The sequence below is a fragment of the Mesocricetus auratus genome, unplaced genomic scaffold (genome assembly GCF_017639785.1).
Source record: "Mesocricetus auratus isolate SY011 unplaced genomic scaffold, BCM_Maur_2.0 Super-Scaffold_100015, whole genome shotgun sequence".
In the NCBI taxonomy this organism is placed as follows: domain Eukaryota; kingdom Metazoa; phylum Chordata; class Mammalia; order Rodentia; family Cricetidae; genus Mesocricetus; species Mesocricetus auratus.
This window is the reverse complement of record NW_024429198.1, coordinates 63,982,407-63,998,068: the sequence shown is the minus strand read 5'-3', so window position 1 is coordinate 63,998,068 and position 15,662 is coordinate 63,982,407. Positions and strand designations below refer to the sequence as shown.

At 50.7% G+C, this 15,662-nt stretch overlaps 1 protein-coding gene across 3 annotated transcripts; it reads right to left on the bottom strand.

Moving 5' to 3' along the window:
* Positions 1–1,140: 1,140 nt before the first annotated feature.
* On the bottom strand, positions 1,141–15,073 carry Fam53c (family with sequence similarity 53 member C). Of its 3 annotated transcripts, none has more exons than XM_013124602.3 (5): positions 14,758–15,073; positions 11,162–11,390; positions 10,742–10,799; positions 5,389–6,173; positions 1,141–3,939 (listed from the first exon to the last, which is right to left on the bottom strand). In XM_013124602.3, exons 2-5 carry the CDS (start codon positions 11,237–11,239, stop codon positions 3,682–3,684), a joined length of 1,179 nt encoding a protein of 392 aa, XP_012980056.1. In that variant the 5' UTR covers positions 11,240–11,390; positions 14,758–15,073; the 3' UTR covers positions 1,141–3,681. The 3 variants fall into 3 exon arrangements, with proteins under 3 accessions (XP_012980056.1, XP_005065349.1, XP_040614022.1); XM_005065292.4 differs by lacking the exon at positions 14,758–15,073 and adding an exon at positions 14,304–14,424; XM_040758088.1 differs by lacking the exons at positions 10,742–10,799; positions 11,162–11,390; positions 14,758–15,073 and adding an exon at positions 14,304–14,700.
* Positions 15,074–15,662: the final 589 nt, after the last annotated feature.

Sequence of the window (15,662 nt, the reverse complement as noted above, 5' to 3'; positions counted from 1 at the left end):
TATCCCCCACCCTTATAGAATTTACACTTCTTTCCTAGAAGAGACTTCAGCAATGAAAGTGATTAACACATTTGACCGCACAGAAAACTAGCATGTGTATCTGAGAGAACATTCATCTAGCATAGGCAAGACCACACACACACACACACCCCACACAAAATAAAATGAAAAACATTTCAAACCAATTATAAAACCTAAAAAAATAAAAATTAAAAATGAGGGACAATTTCAATCCTTCAAACTCTGCCCGTGGCTCAAGCGCATACAAGAGTAGATGTCGGGAGAGGAAAAGCAGTGTCTCCTTATCCACCTCAAAGCCCCGCTGCTCCATTTCCAGGGCTGGTGGCGACTCCCACTCTCTAGAGTATATTTGCATCCAAAGGTTCCTACTCCTGGTAGCCAGGCCAGTCCTGCCTCCTGTACACAAATCTACAGATTTGCAGTAGACAAGCAGATACAAGAGGAGCACCTGGACTCTCCGTACAGCCTGATAAGGAAAGACTGGACTTCATGGGCAGAGGCCCTTGCTTGGCTAAAGTAGCTGTATTTCATCAATACACGTTAGAAAAATGTTAACGTTAAGAAGGATGTTCTAGAAAAGCCAAGAGGAACGGAAGCTTTAAGGAACATGTCCTTTTCTAGGACAAAGGGGCTTTGCTGTTAGGGTCATTGTGCAAACAAGATTGTTTTAAGATGGATACCCAGGTCTTTGGAATCTGAGTTCTAATGACTAAATCTCCATCTCTCCAGATATAGCATGCAAAACTCTTATTTAGGGATTCCTTTCTGTCTTCTACCATCCAAAGCCTATGAGTCAGCCTAGTCAAGTGTCTAACTTACACCAACAAGCATCTCTCAGGGACCCGGAACGCACACCAGTACTTTTAACCAACTGGAAACGAAAGTGTTGGCAGACAACAAATGTGTCAGGAAACCCAAGCTGTAGTGACAGAATCCCAGGCAACAGGGTCTGCTCATAGATGGTCTAGGAATCAGATACAGCCCCTATGGATGGCCTGGCCATGCCTTAAAGGGATTGGGAAATTAGGCAGCCTTCCTACTGTTTCTTCCTCTCACTGTGTGTGTGTGTGTGTGTGTGTGTGTGTGCACTAAGTGAAAAAGACACTATAGTACACAAGGTTGCTTGGGAAAATGGATTATTCTAATAAAACTTTATTTTTTTCAAACACAGCCACAGAGGCAGAACCTCATGTTTTAACACACACAGACTTATGGAATTTTTTAATATAAAACAAAGTTTACGAAAATTTTTTCCACTTTTTGTTTCTGTAATCCCATTAGCACAGGGACTTTGGCAGCAGGAGGGAATGAAGGGCAGCTAGGGCTGCCACCGGGCAGTCACCGGGCACAGGAGGAGAGCATCAGCCTGGGAGTGGCCTCACTCACACGCAGTAATACTCACCTAGTGGCCAGCCACACCACACACACAGCAGATGCAGACATCGACACAGCACCAGCCACAAGCCCCTAGGTGTGCTCCACTCTGGGAAAGCCCAAAAGTGAAAACCCAGACAACGAAACCAGTTAAAGTAGAGGGAGGTTGCTCGCTTTACAAAAGAAGCAATCATAGACTGCTTTTAAATGGCCAGCAGTCCAAATGCATTAAAAAATAGCGTTTGGTTTACACAGAACTGTTGGAACAGATCTATTGTGTAAGCAAAATGATTCACGTCTTGAAAAGGCTTGTTCCAGGGCCAGAGGCATTTAAACTGGGAAGCAAGATGATAGTTCTGCCTAGTTTAACATTCCAGACTTAAAGGAATGGAATTAAAATATGACAACTGTGGGCCTCCTTCCCTAAGGGTGGAAAAGCCAGGATGGAGGCAGAACCACTGCCTTCACTTAAACTTAGGGCTTGCAGACCCCATTGGCACTGCCAGTGACCTACCGGAGGCTGGCACTGCCATCTGCAGCAGAGCGCCCAGGGGTGAGGATGCCCCAGGTGGAAAAGAAGCTGGCACCAGGGAAATTATGGCCCAGAGAGGGAGAACCAGGGAAGGATGAACCGAGGATAGATAACTCCTGGGCTCAGTTTCCCTGGATTCTCAAGAGAGCCTCTCGTAGGCCCTTAGAGACTGGTAGCCCAGTGGTAACATGTGGTAACTAGCCAGGAGATAGGGAGGAGCCCTGGAAAAGTAGAACCTCTGAGGGCCACAGGCGCAAGAAGACATGGCTACCTCCCCTGAAGACACTCTGGAAATTGAGCAGATAGATGACCTTACTATCATAAACTGGAAGGGTAGGCCCAATTCCCGTTATGCAGGGTGCTCTAAACAAAGTCCCAGGCTTCTATACGCGTGACACTAGTGCCAACCCTACCAAGGTATCGGCAATCTTTAAGTCCGTTACCATCGGGACCTGTTGCACTGGCTGAATTGTGGGTAAAACACAGAAGGAAATTCAATCCAACAACAACCAACCCCCAGCTGCTTCTCATAGCCTTTGCTTTACACCCCAGCCGGTCCCTCAGTGAGCCCCAGCCAATCCTCTCTGCAGTCCCTCAGGGAGCCCCAGCCAATCCTCTCTGCGGTCTCTCAGGGCCAATTAGAGGCAAATAAACATTTCCTGGCAAGAGTGGAAGACAAGCAAACTATTAAATGCTGAATGCCCTTCCTCTTTCTCACAGATCAGAAAGAGCCTGGGCCTAGATCTCGCAAGAGTAAGTTTCCCTACAATCAGCTTCAAAAAGGCAGTGCTGGGGTGGGCTCAAGGCCTTCTGGGGACTAAATGTCACTGCTCCAGCTACAGGTCTGCATCAACATATTCTGGGGATCAACTTTGTCTCCGACTTGAAAGATCAGAACATGAAAGCATCCCTGGGTGAAGAAGAGAGAACCCTCAGCTCTGGCTCAGCTGCCCATGCTTGCACCGACTCAGAAAACGAGGGAGAGGCAGGCTGTGTACAGCTTAGAAAATCTGATCAACACAATGAATGTGACCTCCCTACAAGCCCTCAATACTAGATTTATCTAGTGGGAGAGGGTGGGACTGAGGTCACAAGAGCCATCTGCAGAGCAAGTGACACTGTGACCTTAAGAGCTGGCTCCACAGCTAGTAAGACCAAAAAAAAAAAAAAAAAAACCCCCTCTGCTCTTGACACCTTGAACAAGCCCAACGCCATATTTTAAAAAAAGAACAACAACAAAAAATTCTGGGGGCATCCTGATGCTCTGCTGTTAAAGGAGCAACTGCCTTCCTTCCCTAAGGCTACACAAACACACCTTTCCTCAAGTACACGCCCATGCACACACACACTCACACAACTTCTCCAAGGAGGCTGACTGAACGCCCCCACCCTGGCCAAACTCTAAGACACAAGTGCCCTTTGCAGCAAAGGGGCTAGTGAGATTCCCCGAGCTGGGGTCAGCAGACCCCTTCCTTCCCTGCCCATTGCTCTCGGTGGCAGGGATACTCACACTCAGGGCCGCCACGGGGAGGGTCTGCTCTGGGGCTGCCCTCCCGTCACCAGCTCTGTTTATCTTGTCCCGGCCAGTCTCTTGGCATGGTCGAGCTTGCTGGAGCGAGAAGACTTCGGCTGCCCTGAGTCGGAGCCCTCCACTCACCCCCTTTCCCAGGCTGGGCCCTCAGCCTTGGGGCCTTGACACGTTAGCAGCCATTAGACAGTCAGTCTGTGTGGCCCCAGGAAGCACCCTCTCAGCCTTAGTTCTCCTCAATCAGGTTCAGGTCCAGGTCCCCAAAGTCCTGCTGGCACAGTGTCCGCTTGTTTAGAGCCTGCCGCCCCCACCGCACGGCCCCCTCTTCTTCCTCCTCGCTCTCACTCAGCACATGGGATGAGCCCTCAACAGGACTGCAGGAAGCAGAGAGGGGTGGGGGGCTACAGGCCATGAACCACGGTGGAGAGATGCTGCTGCCTTCTCGAGCTGTTTCTTGGAGACAGAGACCTCCTGAGTATGGTTTCTGTCGAACAACAAAGACAAAGATATTAATTTCCCAAAGTAACCTAAAATTTAAAAAACTGTCCATTGATTATGCATATGGGTGTTTTGCTCGCAGGTGCATCTGTGCACAGGTGCACAGAACAATGCCTGCGGAGGCCGTGAGAGGACATCGACTCCCCTGGGACGGGAGCTGTACTGTGTGGGTGCTAGCATCAAATCCATGCTGTTCACCACCAAGTCTCATCTCCTGGCCCTCCAAAAATAAATGCAAAAGTGTCCCTCTCAATTACACTTGAAGGCAGAAATTCTAGGCTTTAGAGTGACGTTCCAAATCATAAAATTTGGACCATTTAGTATACATATACATTCTCTGAGGAAAGAACTACAGTTTCCACCTTTAATCCCAGCACTCGGGAGGCAGAGGCAGACAGATCTCTCCGATTTCAAGGCTAGCTCGGTCTACATAGTGGATTCTGGACTACAATAATGAGACCCTGCTTAAAAAACCAAACCAAACCCGCAACAAAGCACACAGCCTTGGGGCTGAGGACCACCAGGGGCAGAGTACGTGCATAGCATGTCTAAGGACACAGGCTCACTCACAAGCACCATAAAAGAGTGGAATCTGAGGATGATGGGTTGTGACGGGACCTTAAGGCTCATAGCTCAGGAGGCTAAAGCCAACGTGGGATAAGTACAAAGACCTTATCTTTTCGTTTTGTTTTGGTTTTTCGAGGCAGGGTTTCTCTGTGTAGCTTTGGAGGCTGTCCTGGAACTCGTTCCATAGACCAGACAGAAATCCACTAGCCTCTGCCTCTCAAGTGCTGGGATTAAAGGTGTTCACCGCCACTGCCCTTCGAAACACCTGATCTTAATTCAAAACAAAACAAAACAAAACAAAAACCACCTCATTTATAAGCTCCATGAAGTCAACAACACCATCTGCTTATCTGGCCATTCTCTGTTCTGCCAGTGCCTGAGCAGAATCAAGTACATAGACTTTGCCATGAATGCTTCCTGAATGGCTGGATGACTAAAGGAACAAATTCTCAGAGACCTGTGACCAAGCGATCTAGAAAGAAAAATATGGAAAAGTAGACAAGTCCATCCGCAGCAGCTGCTCTCAGTAGGACTTTAGAAAAGCGTGTGCTAAGCTTGTGTCAGCCTCCAAAGGGTCACGGGGCAGTGAAGTGCGGGGACAGGAGTAGGCACGGCGACAGGACTTTTGAGTCCTGAGAGAAGTGCTTCTGGCAGGACATTTAGAGACCCGCCTAAGGTTTAATGTCTCAGTCTCTTTGAACACCAAGGACTAATCTGACAGACAGCAGAGTTTAAAGGTTAAAACTCAGATAGTTCAGGCAAGACAGAATGGTCCTAGAAAAAACTCTGGACTAGAGAAGAGCTCCCAGAGATGCCTACAAGGTGGAGGTAGGAGGTGTCTCAGTCTTCCCGCTCTGTCTATGCTCACCTGATTCATCTTGTCAAAGTCCAAGGAAGGCCGTAGGCGCCGGGAGTCCTCTTCATGGCGCCGCTTGACCCCAGTTTTGCGGGCATCCAGGTCACAAGGCTGCGAGCGGCTTCGGGGAAGGTTGCGGAGACCTCGAGGTCTCCAGGGCAGCTCTGGGGAAGATGCAGGGGAACTCCGAGCAGAGGGCAGGAAGCGGCTCGCTTGTGGGCCCAGGCTGGGTGACAGGGAGAAGCGGCGCTGGGGTGGGCAGGGTGACAGGGACTCAGCATCACTCTCCCAAGAACCATTCTGAGGGGAGGCGGCGCAGGGTTGAGAGGACTCTTGGGCCAGGGCCAGGCTGAAGAAGGGAGGGCTGTAGGGTCTGTGGGCTGGGGCACATTGAGAAGAGGCACTGGGAGCTTGGAGGAACCTGAGGCTGGAGACCCGCTTCGGGGGGCTCTGGTGAGGCACCTGCGACCCACCCCCTCCAGCACTGCCCCGGTGCTTGATGGGAGTCCACAGCTTGGAGGGGGCGGGCCGCCACACTGGCTGCCAGCGAGACAGGTCCACAGGCACCGAGAGGGAGCGGCAGTGCCTCTTGGATGGAGGGGCGGGGGGCACAGGAAGCTTCTCTGGGTCTGGGGGTTCAGGCCTTAGTACTGGGGAGAGGGGCTGCTCCTGCGGGGACGTTCCCCGACTGGGTGGTCTGAGGTGCAGGCTCAGGCCTGAGGGATGGTAGCTGAAGTTGAGGCTGTCCTGGAACTCGGCACAGGAGCAGTGGGGCAGGCCCCTCCAGGGAGCACCTTCTGAAAGGCATCCATAATAAAAGTGTTAGCAACAGCTGACATGACAAGAGCTTGTGCACCATCTCCATGAAGGAGGTACCGTGATTACCCCTTTTCAAAATGACTGCAGCCTTACCTGCTCCAAAGCATGTAGCTATCAAATGAACAAAACAGGATTCAGCCTTTACCACTCCCAAGGAGGGCAGTGCTATCTAGAGGAGGTCACCAAGCAGCTAAGCAACTGCTTTTATCGCTAGGAAAGGCAAGGAAGGCGCTGGTGGGGCCTGAGGCAGATCCTGTGCTAGAGACACCCTAAGATTCCCTGTGTCTTTTGTTCTTTTATGTCTGTGTGTCTACTCTGGTTCCCTTCCCCCTAGGCCCTCATTATCAATTTGAGACTAGTTCTCACTATACAGCCATGGTTATCCTGAAACTCCTAGGGTAGACCAGGCTGGTGACAAACTCACAGAGATCTACCTATCTCTGCCTCCCGAGTGCTGGCATTAAAGGTATGGACCACCATGCCCAGCTCCACACCTTTTAGTCAACTAGACTGGAGGACCCAGTTGGCAGTGCGGCTCAGGCCTACAATCCCAGAATTCTGAAGATGAAGCAGGAAATGAGTTCACAGTAATTGATAATTACATGTTGAATTTGAGGCCAACCTGTGCTACATAATACATAACATAAGGCAAACTCCCTATGTCTGCCAAAGATAAGGGAACCAAACGAAAAGGAAACAGGCTAAAAGGAATGATCCTTACTCACTGCATTCCAACTAAAACCATACTTTTGGCGTGAGTGTGTGTATGTGTGCGTGTGCACTACCACCACCATCATGTGTGTGAAAGCCAGAGGACAACTTGGGGAAGTCATCTTCCTTCCATCACGTGGGTCCTATGGATGAACTCAGGCCATCCAGCACTTTATCCCGTCTGCCCCCCTTCCTCTTTTTTTACTTTTGTGTTTTTGAGGTAGGGACTCTCATTGAACCCGTCACTCATCAATTTGGATAGGCTGGCTGGCCAACCTGCCTCTCCCTTTCCAGGCACTGAAATTAGACACTCTGCCCACTCACTGCTTTTTTGTGAATGCTGGGGACCCTGACAAATCCAAACACTCATAAGGTAAGCAAGCACGTTACCATCTTTCCAGCCCCACCCCCAATTGAGACTCTTTTTGAGACAGGGTCTCACGTAATCCAGACTGGCCTCAGCCTTGCTATATAACCAGTGCTGGCCACAAGCACCTTTTATCCTACTGCCTCTACCTTCCCATGTAAGATGGATTTGGTGGAAACAGCTCACTACAGGACAATGGGCCAATTCCAAGTTTTCTCAAGAATTCTCTAGAAGGGGCACAAATCAAAGTATATGAAACCAGACTTGATGACAGCAAGCCTTTGGTCAACTGCTGAGGCAGGGTCCCAGGCCTTACGACATAACACCAGGCTTCAACAAGCGCTGAAGAGAAAGAGCGCAGCTGCTTCTGCCAACTCACCTCCCGTGCTGGGTGTCCAGAGAAGGAGTGTGCAGCCCAGCCACGGGGTTAGAGAGCGTCTGGCTGGCTTTTTATGCTCATGATCATAGGCCCTTAGATGAATTCATACTACAGGAATTTACATTTCAGATGTTTTCTCACACGTTAAAAATGACCTAGGGACAAAGTTATTCACTACAGTTCTCTGTAAGGAGTAGGAAATGAGTCTGGAGAGGTGGCCAGTAGGTGAGAACACTTGCCGTGTAAGCATGAGAACCAGAGTTTAGATCCCAGCACGAACTGCCTGGCATCCCCACCTAAGTCTGTAGGGTGAAGGCAGGAGGATCACTGAGGCCTGCCACCTGCCAGCCTGCCTCCAGGTTCAGTGAAAGCTGTGTCAAAGGAGTGAAGAACAGAGCAGAGCAGCTGACATCCTCCTGGGACTTTGGTGCACATGAACAGCATCCATACATACACACGTGCATATGTAATGCGCACACACACCCCAAAGTTGGAAGACTGCAATCTGCGTGACAGAGATTAGGTAAACCACAGACCCATCCAGTGCAGGTTCATGAAACAGGAAGACGCTCAGCAAAGCCAGGGAAAGGGACTCAGCTGCACTAAGCTACGATGAAACACAGACTAGCAGGAAAAAACAATGCAGATAGACTTATACTTGCTTTACTTGTATATAGATATCCAGATGCTAACAAGATAGCTCAGAGAATGAAGGAGTTTGCTGCCAAGTCCGGTGACCTGCGTTCATTCCTGAGATTATACACAGTAGAAGCAAAGGACCAATCAAATACCACAGGCCATGATACACATACCCCACCCCTCCATAAGTATAATTTTAAAAAGCTAGGAATTATGAGTTATGTCTCATAGCATAGACCTGTAATCCCAGAGGCTGAGGCAGGAGGTCACAAAGTTGGTCAGTCTGTGACATTGTGACATAGAAAAAATGATTAAAAAAAAAAAGCAATCTGGGCATGGTGGCACACACCTGTAATCCCAGCACTCAGGAGATGAGGACATAGGATTAGGAACCAACATCAGCCTCAACTACGGAGCAAGTTCAAGACAAAATAAGAGTTGGAGATGCAGTCCTGCTGTGGAATAAGCCTTCTGTACACTGTGAAGACGCGTTGCTCTCACTGTTAATAAAGAGGATAGCTAGGCAGGAAGAGGCTAGGCAGGACAGCCAGGCTAAGAGGACACTGGGAAGGGTGCAGTCAGAGTCCGCCACATGGTAGAGCGTAAACAAGAAATGTGGGTTGAGATGCAAGCTAGTTAGTAACAAGTCAAAGCTATCAGCTGAGTATTTACACTTCATAATAAGTCTCACTGGGCATCGATGGTACACACTTTTAATCCCAGCAATCAGGGGACAGAGGCAGGCGGATCTCTGTGAGTTCAAGGTCAGCCTGGTCTGCAGAATGAGTTCCGGGACAGCCAGGGCTACACAGAGAAACCCTGTCTCAAAAAACCAAAAAGCGTCTGTGTTATTATTTGGGAGCCAGATGATGGGGCAGAGTTGACTGGGGTAGACAAGCCCCACTTACACAGCGCTGTAACAGAGAGCTTACTTAGAATGTTTTAGTCCGCCGGGCGTTGGTGGCGCACGCCTTTAATCCCAGCACTTGGGAGGCAGAGGCAGGCGGATCTCTGTGAGTTCAAGGCCAGCCTGGTCTACAAAGTGAGTTCCAGGACAGCCTCCAAAGCTACAGAGAAACCCTGTCTCGAAAAACCAAAAAAAAAAAAAAAAAAAAAAAAAGAATGTCTTAGTCCAAGGTTCAATCCAAAGTACTACCAGGAAAGAAAGAAAAATTCTAGTTGGGTATGTGTACAAGAAACTAGTCAGCAGGGCCAAGCAAGAAAGCTCAACAGATAAAGGCTGATGACTAGAGTTGGATCCTGGATCTCTAGAAGCTTCATGGCAGAAAGAGAAAACCGACTCCTGAGGCGAGGTGTCCCCTTACCTCCACACACGCACTGGTCATTCATGGGCACAGTACCCCGCACCCCATGTGAAAAAGAGAACAAGAAACTTACAGGTCCACAAGATGGCTCAAACGATAAAGGTACTTCATTCAGGCCAAGCCTGATTGCTTGAGTTCACTCATCCCCAAGACACATGTGGTGGGAGAGATCTGATGCCTACAAACCATCCTCTGACCTCCACACACTATAGTACACATGTGCATGTATTTTATATAATAAACGTAAAAGCCCTAGTAATAGGAGTTGCCTCTCCATGCCATTCATAGTTCTTAACAGCAAAGGAAGAACCTCACAGATGCCGGCCAAACGCCCTGTTACTGAGCCACAGCTCTCACAAGTTGCTTTTAGGAAGGAACTGGAAGCTAACTAGGAGCTAAATGGATTGGAAACAGGAGACGATGGCTTTTATCAAAATAATATTCTTGCTATTTTTAAACTATGTAAATGTATCACCTCATCAAAGCAATAACATCAGAAAAGTTAAACTGATCTAAGCTCACACCTGTAACCCAGCACTCCACAGCAAGACTTTTAAGAGTTCTAGGTCAGCCTGGGCTTACAAGATCCTGCCTCAAAAAAGAGCAAACTAAACATGATTTTCCTACAAAACAGTAAGACAGAGATAAAGAGCACTCTCAGAAGGTGGCCTTGACAAAAAACAAATAAAAAAACAAGCTGGTGCCGGTGGCAGTGGCAGCAGGGATACATGTTTTTAGTCTCAACACTTGGGAGGCAGAGGCACGTGGACCTCCATATTCAAGGACACCCCGGTCTATAGAGCAAATTCCAGGACATCCAGGGCTACACAGAGAACCCCGTCTCAAGAAAAACAAAAACGATTAAAAACAAAACAAAACAAACAAGTTGGTGTGGTGGCAGGACACCTTTAACGCTACCATTCTGGAGGAAGAGGCAGGAGATCTCTGTGAGTTCAAGGCTAGCCTGGTCTACAAAGTGAGACCATGTCTCAAAACAAACAAAACAAAAAGACCACCACAAAAACCAGAGGTAGGTTAACCAGTTCTAGTTATTAAAAACTAATCAAAGAAATGTGTCGACAGAAGCACAAACAAACATACATATATAAACCACAGATTCCTTACCAGACACAAGCTGGAAAGGGTTCCCACAGTTGGATATGTCTGCATGATCAGGCAAAGGCTGAGAGAGAGATTATCCATCATTATTTGGGTTCATGGCACGGACATTTCTAGAGAGACCTCATACATTATTCCTATAACTCATGGACTACCAGGATTAGAGATTCCTGTGTCCTCCTCTTTCTATCGTCTCCCCAAAGTTGGGGAAAAACAATCCACACCCTTCAAATATTACAAAGCCCCTTTCACCCAAGTGTTAGTGTCCCTGGCCCTGTCCTCTTGGGCTGGGTTTTCAGCCATTAGTGGGGCTTTCCCAGTACAAGCACGTTTCATACAACACATAACAAGGGCAAAATCACAGCCACGGACAGCCTCTGGGAAAAAGGGGAAGATCATGAAGCAGCAGAGATACTGGTCTTTTACCAGACTGATGCTGAAGCGTGTGCATTTCAGCTCATCCAGGGTCTGCTTCTGCAGCTGCTCAGTGATCAGGGTTATCATGTTTTGCCCAGGATCTGACTTGCACACTTTGGAGCAAATGATGGATGTCTTCCCTGTCGTTCTTGCAGATCTCACTCTCGAGCCGTCTTCCGCCACTGCAGCACCGTTCTAGCACCATTGGGACGTCCCTCTCCCGTCATGCCTGCCGACTCTGCCGATTACAGAGGGGTCAGCCCCAAGTAACACCAGAGAGGCACTGGGTGCAGAGATGGCACACATACCACAGCATCCCCATGCCACACCTCTGGCAGACATCACCAATTGATCATAGCACTCTCCTGGTAAGCCTAAGGACAGCCTCAGAAACACACTGAACTTGGCACTCTAGATACCCAGTAAAATAAACCGGGGATGGCAAATTGAAGCCTATGGCCTATGCTCTGTTGTGTCTACCTAGAATATCAGCACCACTTAGAAAACAGCTTAAATGAGAGAGATGCCCAAATGGTTATCTCCATACTACATTAGTGCAATATTCTCTCTATCTTACAGCCAGAAGCCAAGAAAGGAACCTTCTCCTAAACCGCAGGGGCTTAGTGCAGGGAGAGGAGCAAGGCAAGGCTTTCTGCTTCAGCTCAGAAGAGGATCCAGAGTCCTCCTGTGGCCTGAATAGCTGATACGTCCGTAGAGACTGTGGGTACTCTTATACGAGAGAAGGAATGGTCAGAGTGGTTCCCATTACACTTCAACTCTACAGATATAGAAAACAACTCCATGACTTCATTCAGTCAGGTTTTCTCTTTTTCATGATCCCACCAAGATGCTTCCTTATGACTGAAGCAAACTACATTTTGTCAAAGAGCAAGCTTCAAAATCGCACACATTTACTACTTCAGGGGCCTCAGCTTGCTCAGGGGGGAGGTCAACAACGTTTTTCTTCTCCCTTTTCTGTAAAAGACCCATCGAGTACCTGGAGCACAGAACAATCAACCAGTGACCCCACACACCTGGGATCCCAGCAGAGACATAGGAGCTCATAGAGGCCAGCCTGGGCTACAAACCCTGCTTAAAAAAAAAAAAGAGAGAGAGAAAGCGGCCACCATCACTACCAAGTCTTAATTCAACTGGCTCAGACAGTTTTGGCTAACCGCCTAACACTCCTGCTAACCCATACATAGAATGGGTATAGCAATCTTATTCTATCTCAAGAATGAGACTGTATGAACTATCAAACTGTATAATACCTTGCCAACTGGCCTATAAAAGTGGGAGCTCACACAGGCTCTTGTTTCTTACCTCTCCTGTTCGCTGCTACGCAAAGCCTTGGCATGCCTGAAGTGGTGATATCATTAAAGAAAGCAATAGGGTCTATCTCTGGCTGGAGGTCATCCCCCCCCCCCAGGTCACCAAGGAAGAGCCTAAGGGCTTGGGCTGCTCCTCCGTGGTCTGTGACCTTGGGGAGAAGACCACCCCTTGTTAAGAAAAAAAAAGAGGGTATCACCTCAGCACAAGAAAGCACCCCGGGATATATTTGAAGTTCTTTGGAAGAAAGGTATAGAAGCCAATCATCAGGCTAGTAACTATCATTTCCATGCATAATTATTACTACCATTCCAAACAAAGTTTCAGCTTCCTGAGAACTCCCTTCAGCTGCTTCCCCCGTGTTCTGGTGGGAGAAGCTAAAGCGGGAATCACTTCTGCTCCTACCTTCCTTAACTCTGCCCTCAAAAATCAACAGGGGAACCCAAGTTTTGCCCTAGAGACCCCAGGTTGACCAGCTATGAGGAGCAGGGCGTGAAAAAACTTGCAAGCCTTTCACGAGGCATTTGGACAAACGGCAAACTCCCAGCCCTCTCTAGGAGCAGCTGAAGAGAGTGATTTTCTATTTTTCTGCATTTTAATTTGTTGGGATGCGGCCACACACAGCGGTAATTGGAACAATGCAACTACCGCCACGCAACTGATACTCTCTGCCTGAGTTTCCTAAAACAGGCCAGGCTGAGAGGGGGAACAGAACGAAAGCCATACGGAATCAAACCAGGACACAAAAGAAGGCAAACCAGCTCGGCAAGGGGCCTCCGTTCCCAAGCAGACATTTAAGAAAAAAAAAAAAAGTGTGAGGAGGCCTCTCTGGCGGCCTTCGTCCCCTTCCATTTTGTGGTATCTGACGGGTAGACAGCCCTCAACATTTCACTAGAACAAGTTAAAACTTCTCCGCTTAACATCGCTGGCAGCAGGCTCAAACCCTTCCCTGGGCAGCAGGCCGCTCGGCCCTCCCAGCAACCCCGCCAGGCCTAACTCTCAAGCCGGGCTCTCCCTCGGCGACAAGCCCCCTAAGGTAACGTCTGGACCCCCAATGCCTACTGGATGAGAGTAACCCCTGACAGCTGTGTTTCAGGGACCCCGAGGCTGGGCTGAAGCCTGGACAAGCCAGGGTCTAGGCAGGCCAGAGGAAAAGAAAGTCACACATGCCCCTGGGGGCATTCTCCACCACCACCCCCACCACCCCCAAGGTCCCAGTCCCAAGCCGCTGGGAGAAACGGCAGGAAAACAAGAGCGAGGCGGGGAGGTGCAGGGAGAAGGCGAGTGGGTACCCGACGGCTCTCCTCCCATATGGCTCTGGCGAAGGCAGGGGTGACAAGTGGGGTGCACCCATCCCCCCCACACCACCACCACCACGACGACGGAAAAGCAAACGGCTGGGCCCCCTCTAATCCTCAACCTCTCCCCTCGGTTGCCCTGCCTGTCCCCGCGGGGTGGGGCATGGGGCATCCCACTGCTCCCCCCCCCGAGCGGGGGTGGGGTGGGGTGGTGGGCACTCCGGGGTCTGCTCGGGGTGTGTGGGGGGGAAGACAGCCGCTCTCCTCCTTCCATGCGGGCTCCCCCACATGACCGCGGGAAGCGAACTCGGGACGCAGAGGATGGGGAGGGTCTTGGGACGGGCACCCACCCCGCCGCCCCCCTCCCCCACCGGGTCCCGTGCCCTCCCGCCGAGGCGGCCTGCGAGGCTCGGCGGGCGGCACCGGCGGCTGCACGGGGGAAGGGGGAGGCACGGAGGGACGCACGGCCGCGGCGCCCGCCCCGAGGCCCCAGCACCGCCACCTGCCCTCCCTCCGCTACCTACCGCGGCTCCTCCGGCTCCCAGGGCCGCGGCCGGAGCAGCTCTGAGCGCTCCGTTCGCCCCACGGTGCCCTTAAAAGGCGCTGGCGCGAACCAACGGGCCCGCGAGGAGAGCGGGGGGGGACCGGCCCCGCTCGCAGCGTCCCCCGCAGCCGCCCGGACAGGCCCGAGCCCTCTGCGGCTCGTCCCTCGGTCCTCCCCGGTGCGGTGCCGTCGGAAACGGGCCCGCAGCTGTGATCTGGGGCCCCGATTGTCGCCTCGCTAACGGGGCACCCCCCCACAAATATCGCAGCAAGTGGACGGGCCCAGTGGGAAACACATCCTGCAGCCCGTGGGGGAAGCCATGTCGGATAAAGGTAAACAAAGCCCCGGTCTGCCCCTTCCATTGCCCCGTCTTCCCGACTCAACCGTCTCGGTGAACTCGGACCCCGGGACGCCGTCACCCACCGCCTCCTCACCTGGTCTCCCGTCCCTGCCGAAACGGCCGCCTTTCTGCGAGCATCCCCCCCACGACCCCCGGCAAAGGGCCGACCCTCGGTGTGGAGGCTGCTGGGAAATGTAGTCCAAGCGCCGACCGGGGCCTGCTCCGTGAGTCCCCCGGAGCCCCTCTTCTTCTACCTGCGAGATCTACGGGAACGTTTACTACCCTGGGGCTTCGTCACGGTTTGTGGAGCCGGGTCTTGTTCTGTCCTCCTCACCCAAAACACTTTTGTACAGCCGAGGCGGGCCCGCGGCTCTTCGCTCCCTCCCTTCCCCGTCTGCCTCACCCCCCCCAGCAGGATGAGGTAATGGGATTGTGATTATGACATCATAGGTGGTTCAGTTGCGGGGTGTGCGCGGGGGGCGGGGCGGGGGAAGGAGAGCACGGTGGTTGCGGCTGGACCACTTGAGACCCAGGGAGGAAGCTGGCTTCTGGGGGGCCGGGGTCGACAGTGCTGTATTTCCTCTGGAGGAACTGGAAACCACCTTTACATTAAGTCTCCTCCACCACCACCTCTCACCTCAGGCAAAGTTAAAAGTCCTTTTTCAAGAACTCCATGCTGGTGTAAAGTAAGTAAGGGAGGGGAGAAAAAAAAAAAAACATAGAGGTTCCTGGCTCTTCTGAAATTTGGAGTCTCGGCTGACCAAAAAAAAAAAAAAAAAAAAAGAAAGTTTTCAATAAATGCTCTCATGCAGGGATCACTAGCAGGGCAGAGTTTTTTAGGTTTCCCTTCTAATTTGTTAGAGAGCGGTAAGTCCAGTCACTTCACTATTACGGTAGGAGCGGCAAGTCCCTTAAAAAAGCATGTCTTTTCTTTCTGTATTTTTGCACCCTGCTTGTCTGTGGCAGGTAAACTGCAGCAGACCGAGGGGATCTTCCTCT

Bases quoted from the DNA above. Each gene is read 5' to 3' on its own strand.
- Fam53c (XM_040758088.1), bottom strand. From the start codon at position 14,685: ATGGAAGGGGCAGACCGGGGCTTTGTTTACCTTTATCCGACATGGCTT. The intron at 6,174-14,303 runs GTAGGTAGCGGA...GATGCCTTTCAG, and splicing joins TGGGAGCCGGAGGAGCCGCG to AAGGTGCTCCCTGGAGGGGC. The intron at 3,940-5,388 runs GTGAGCATAGAC...GTTGTTCGACAG, and splicing joins ACTTTGACAAGATGAATCAG to AAACCATACTCAGGAGGTCT.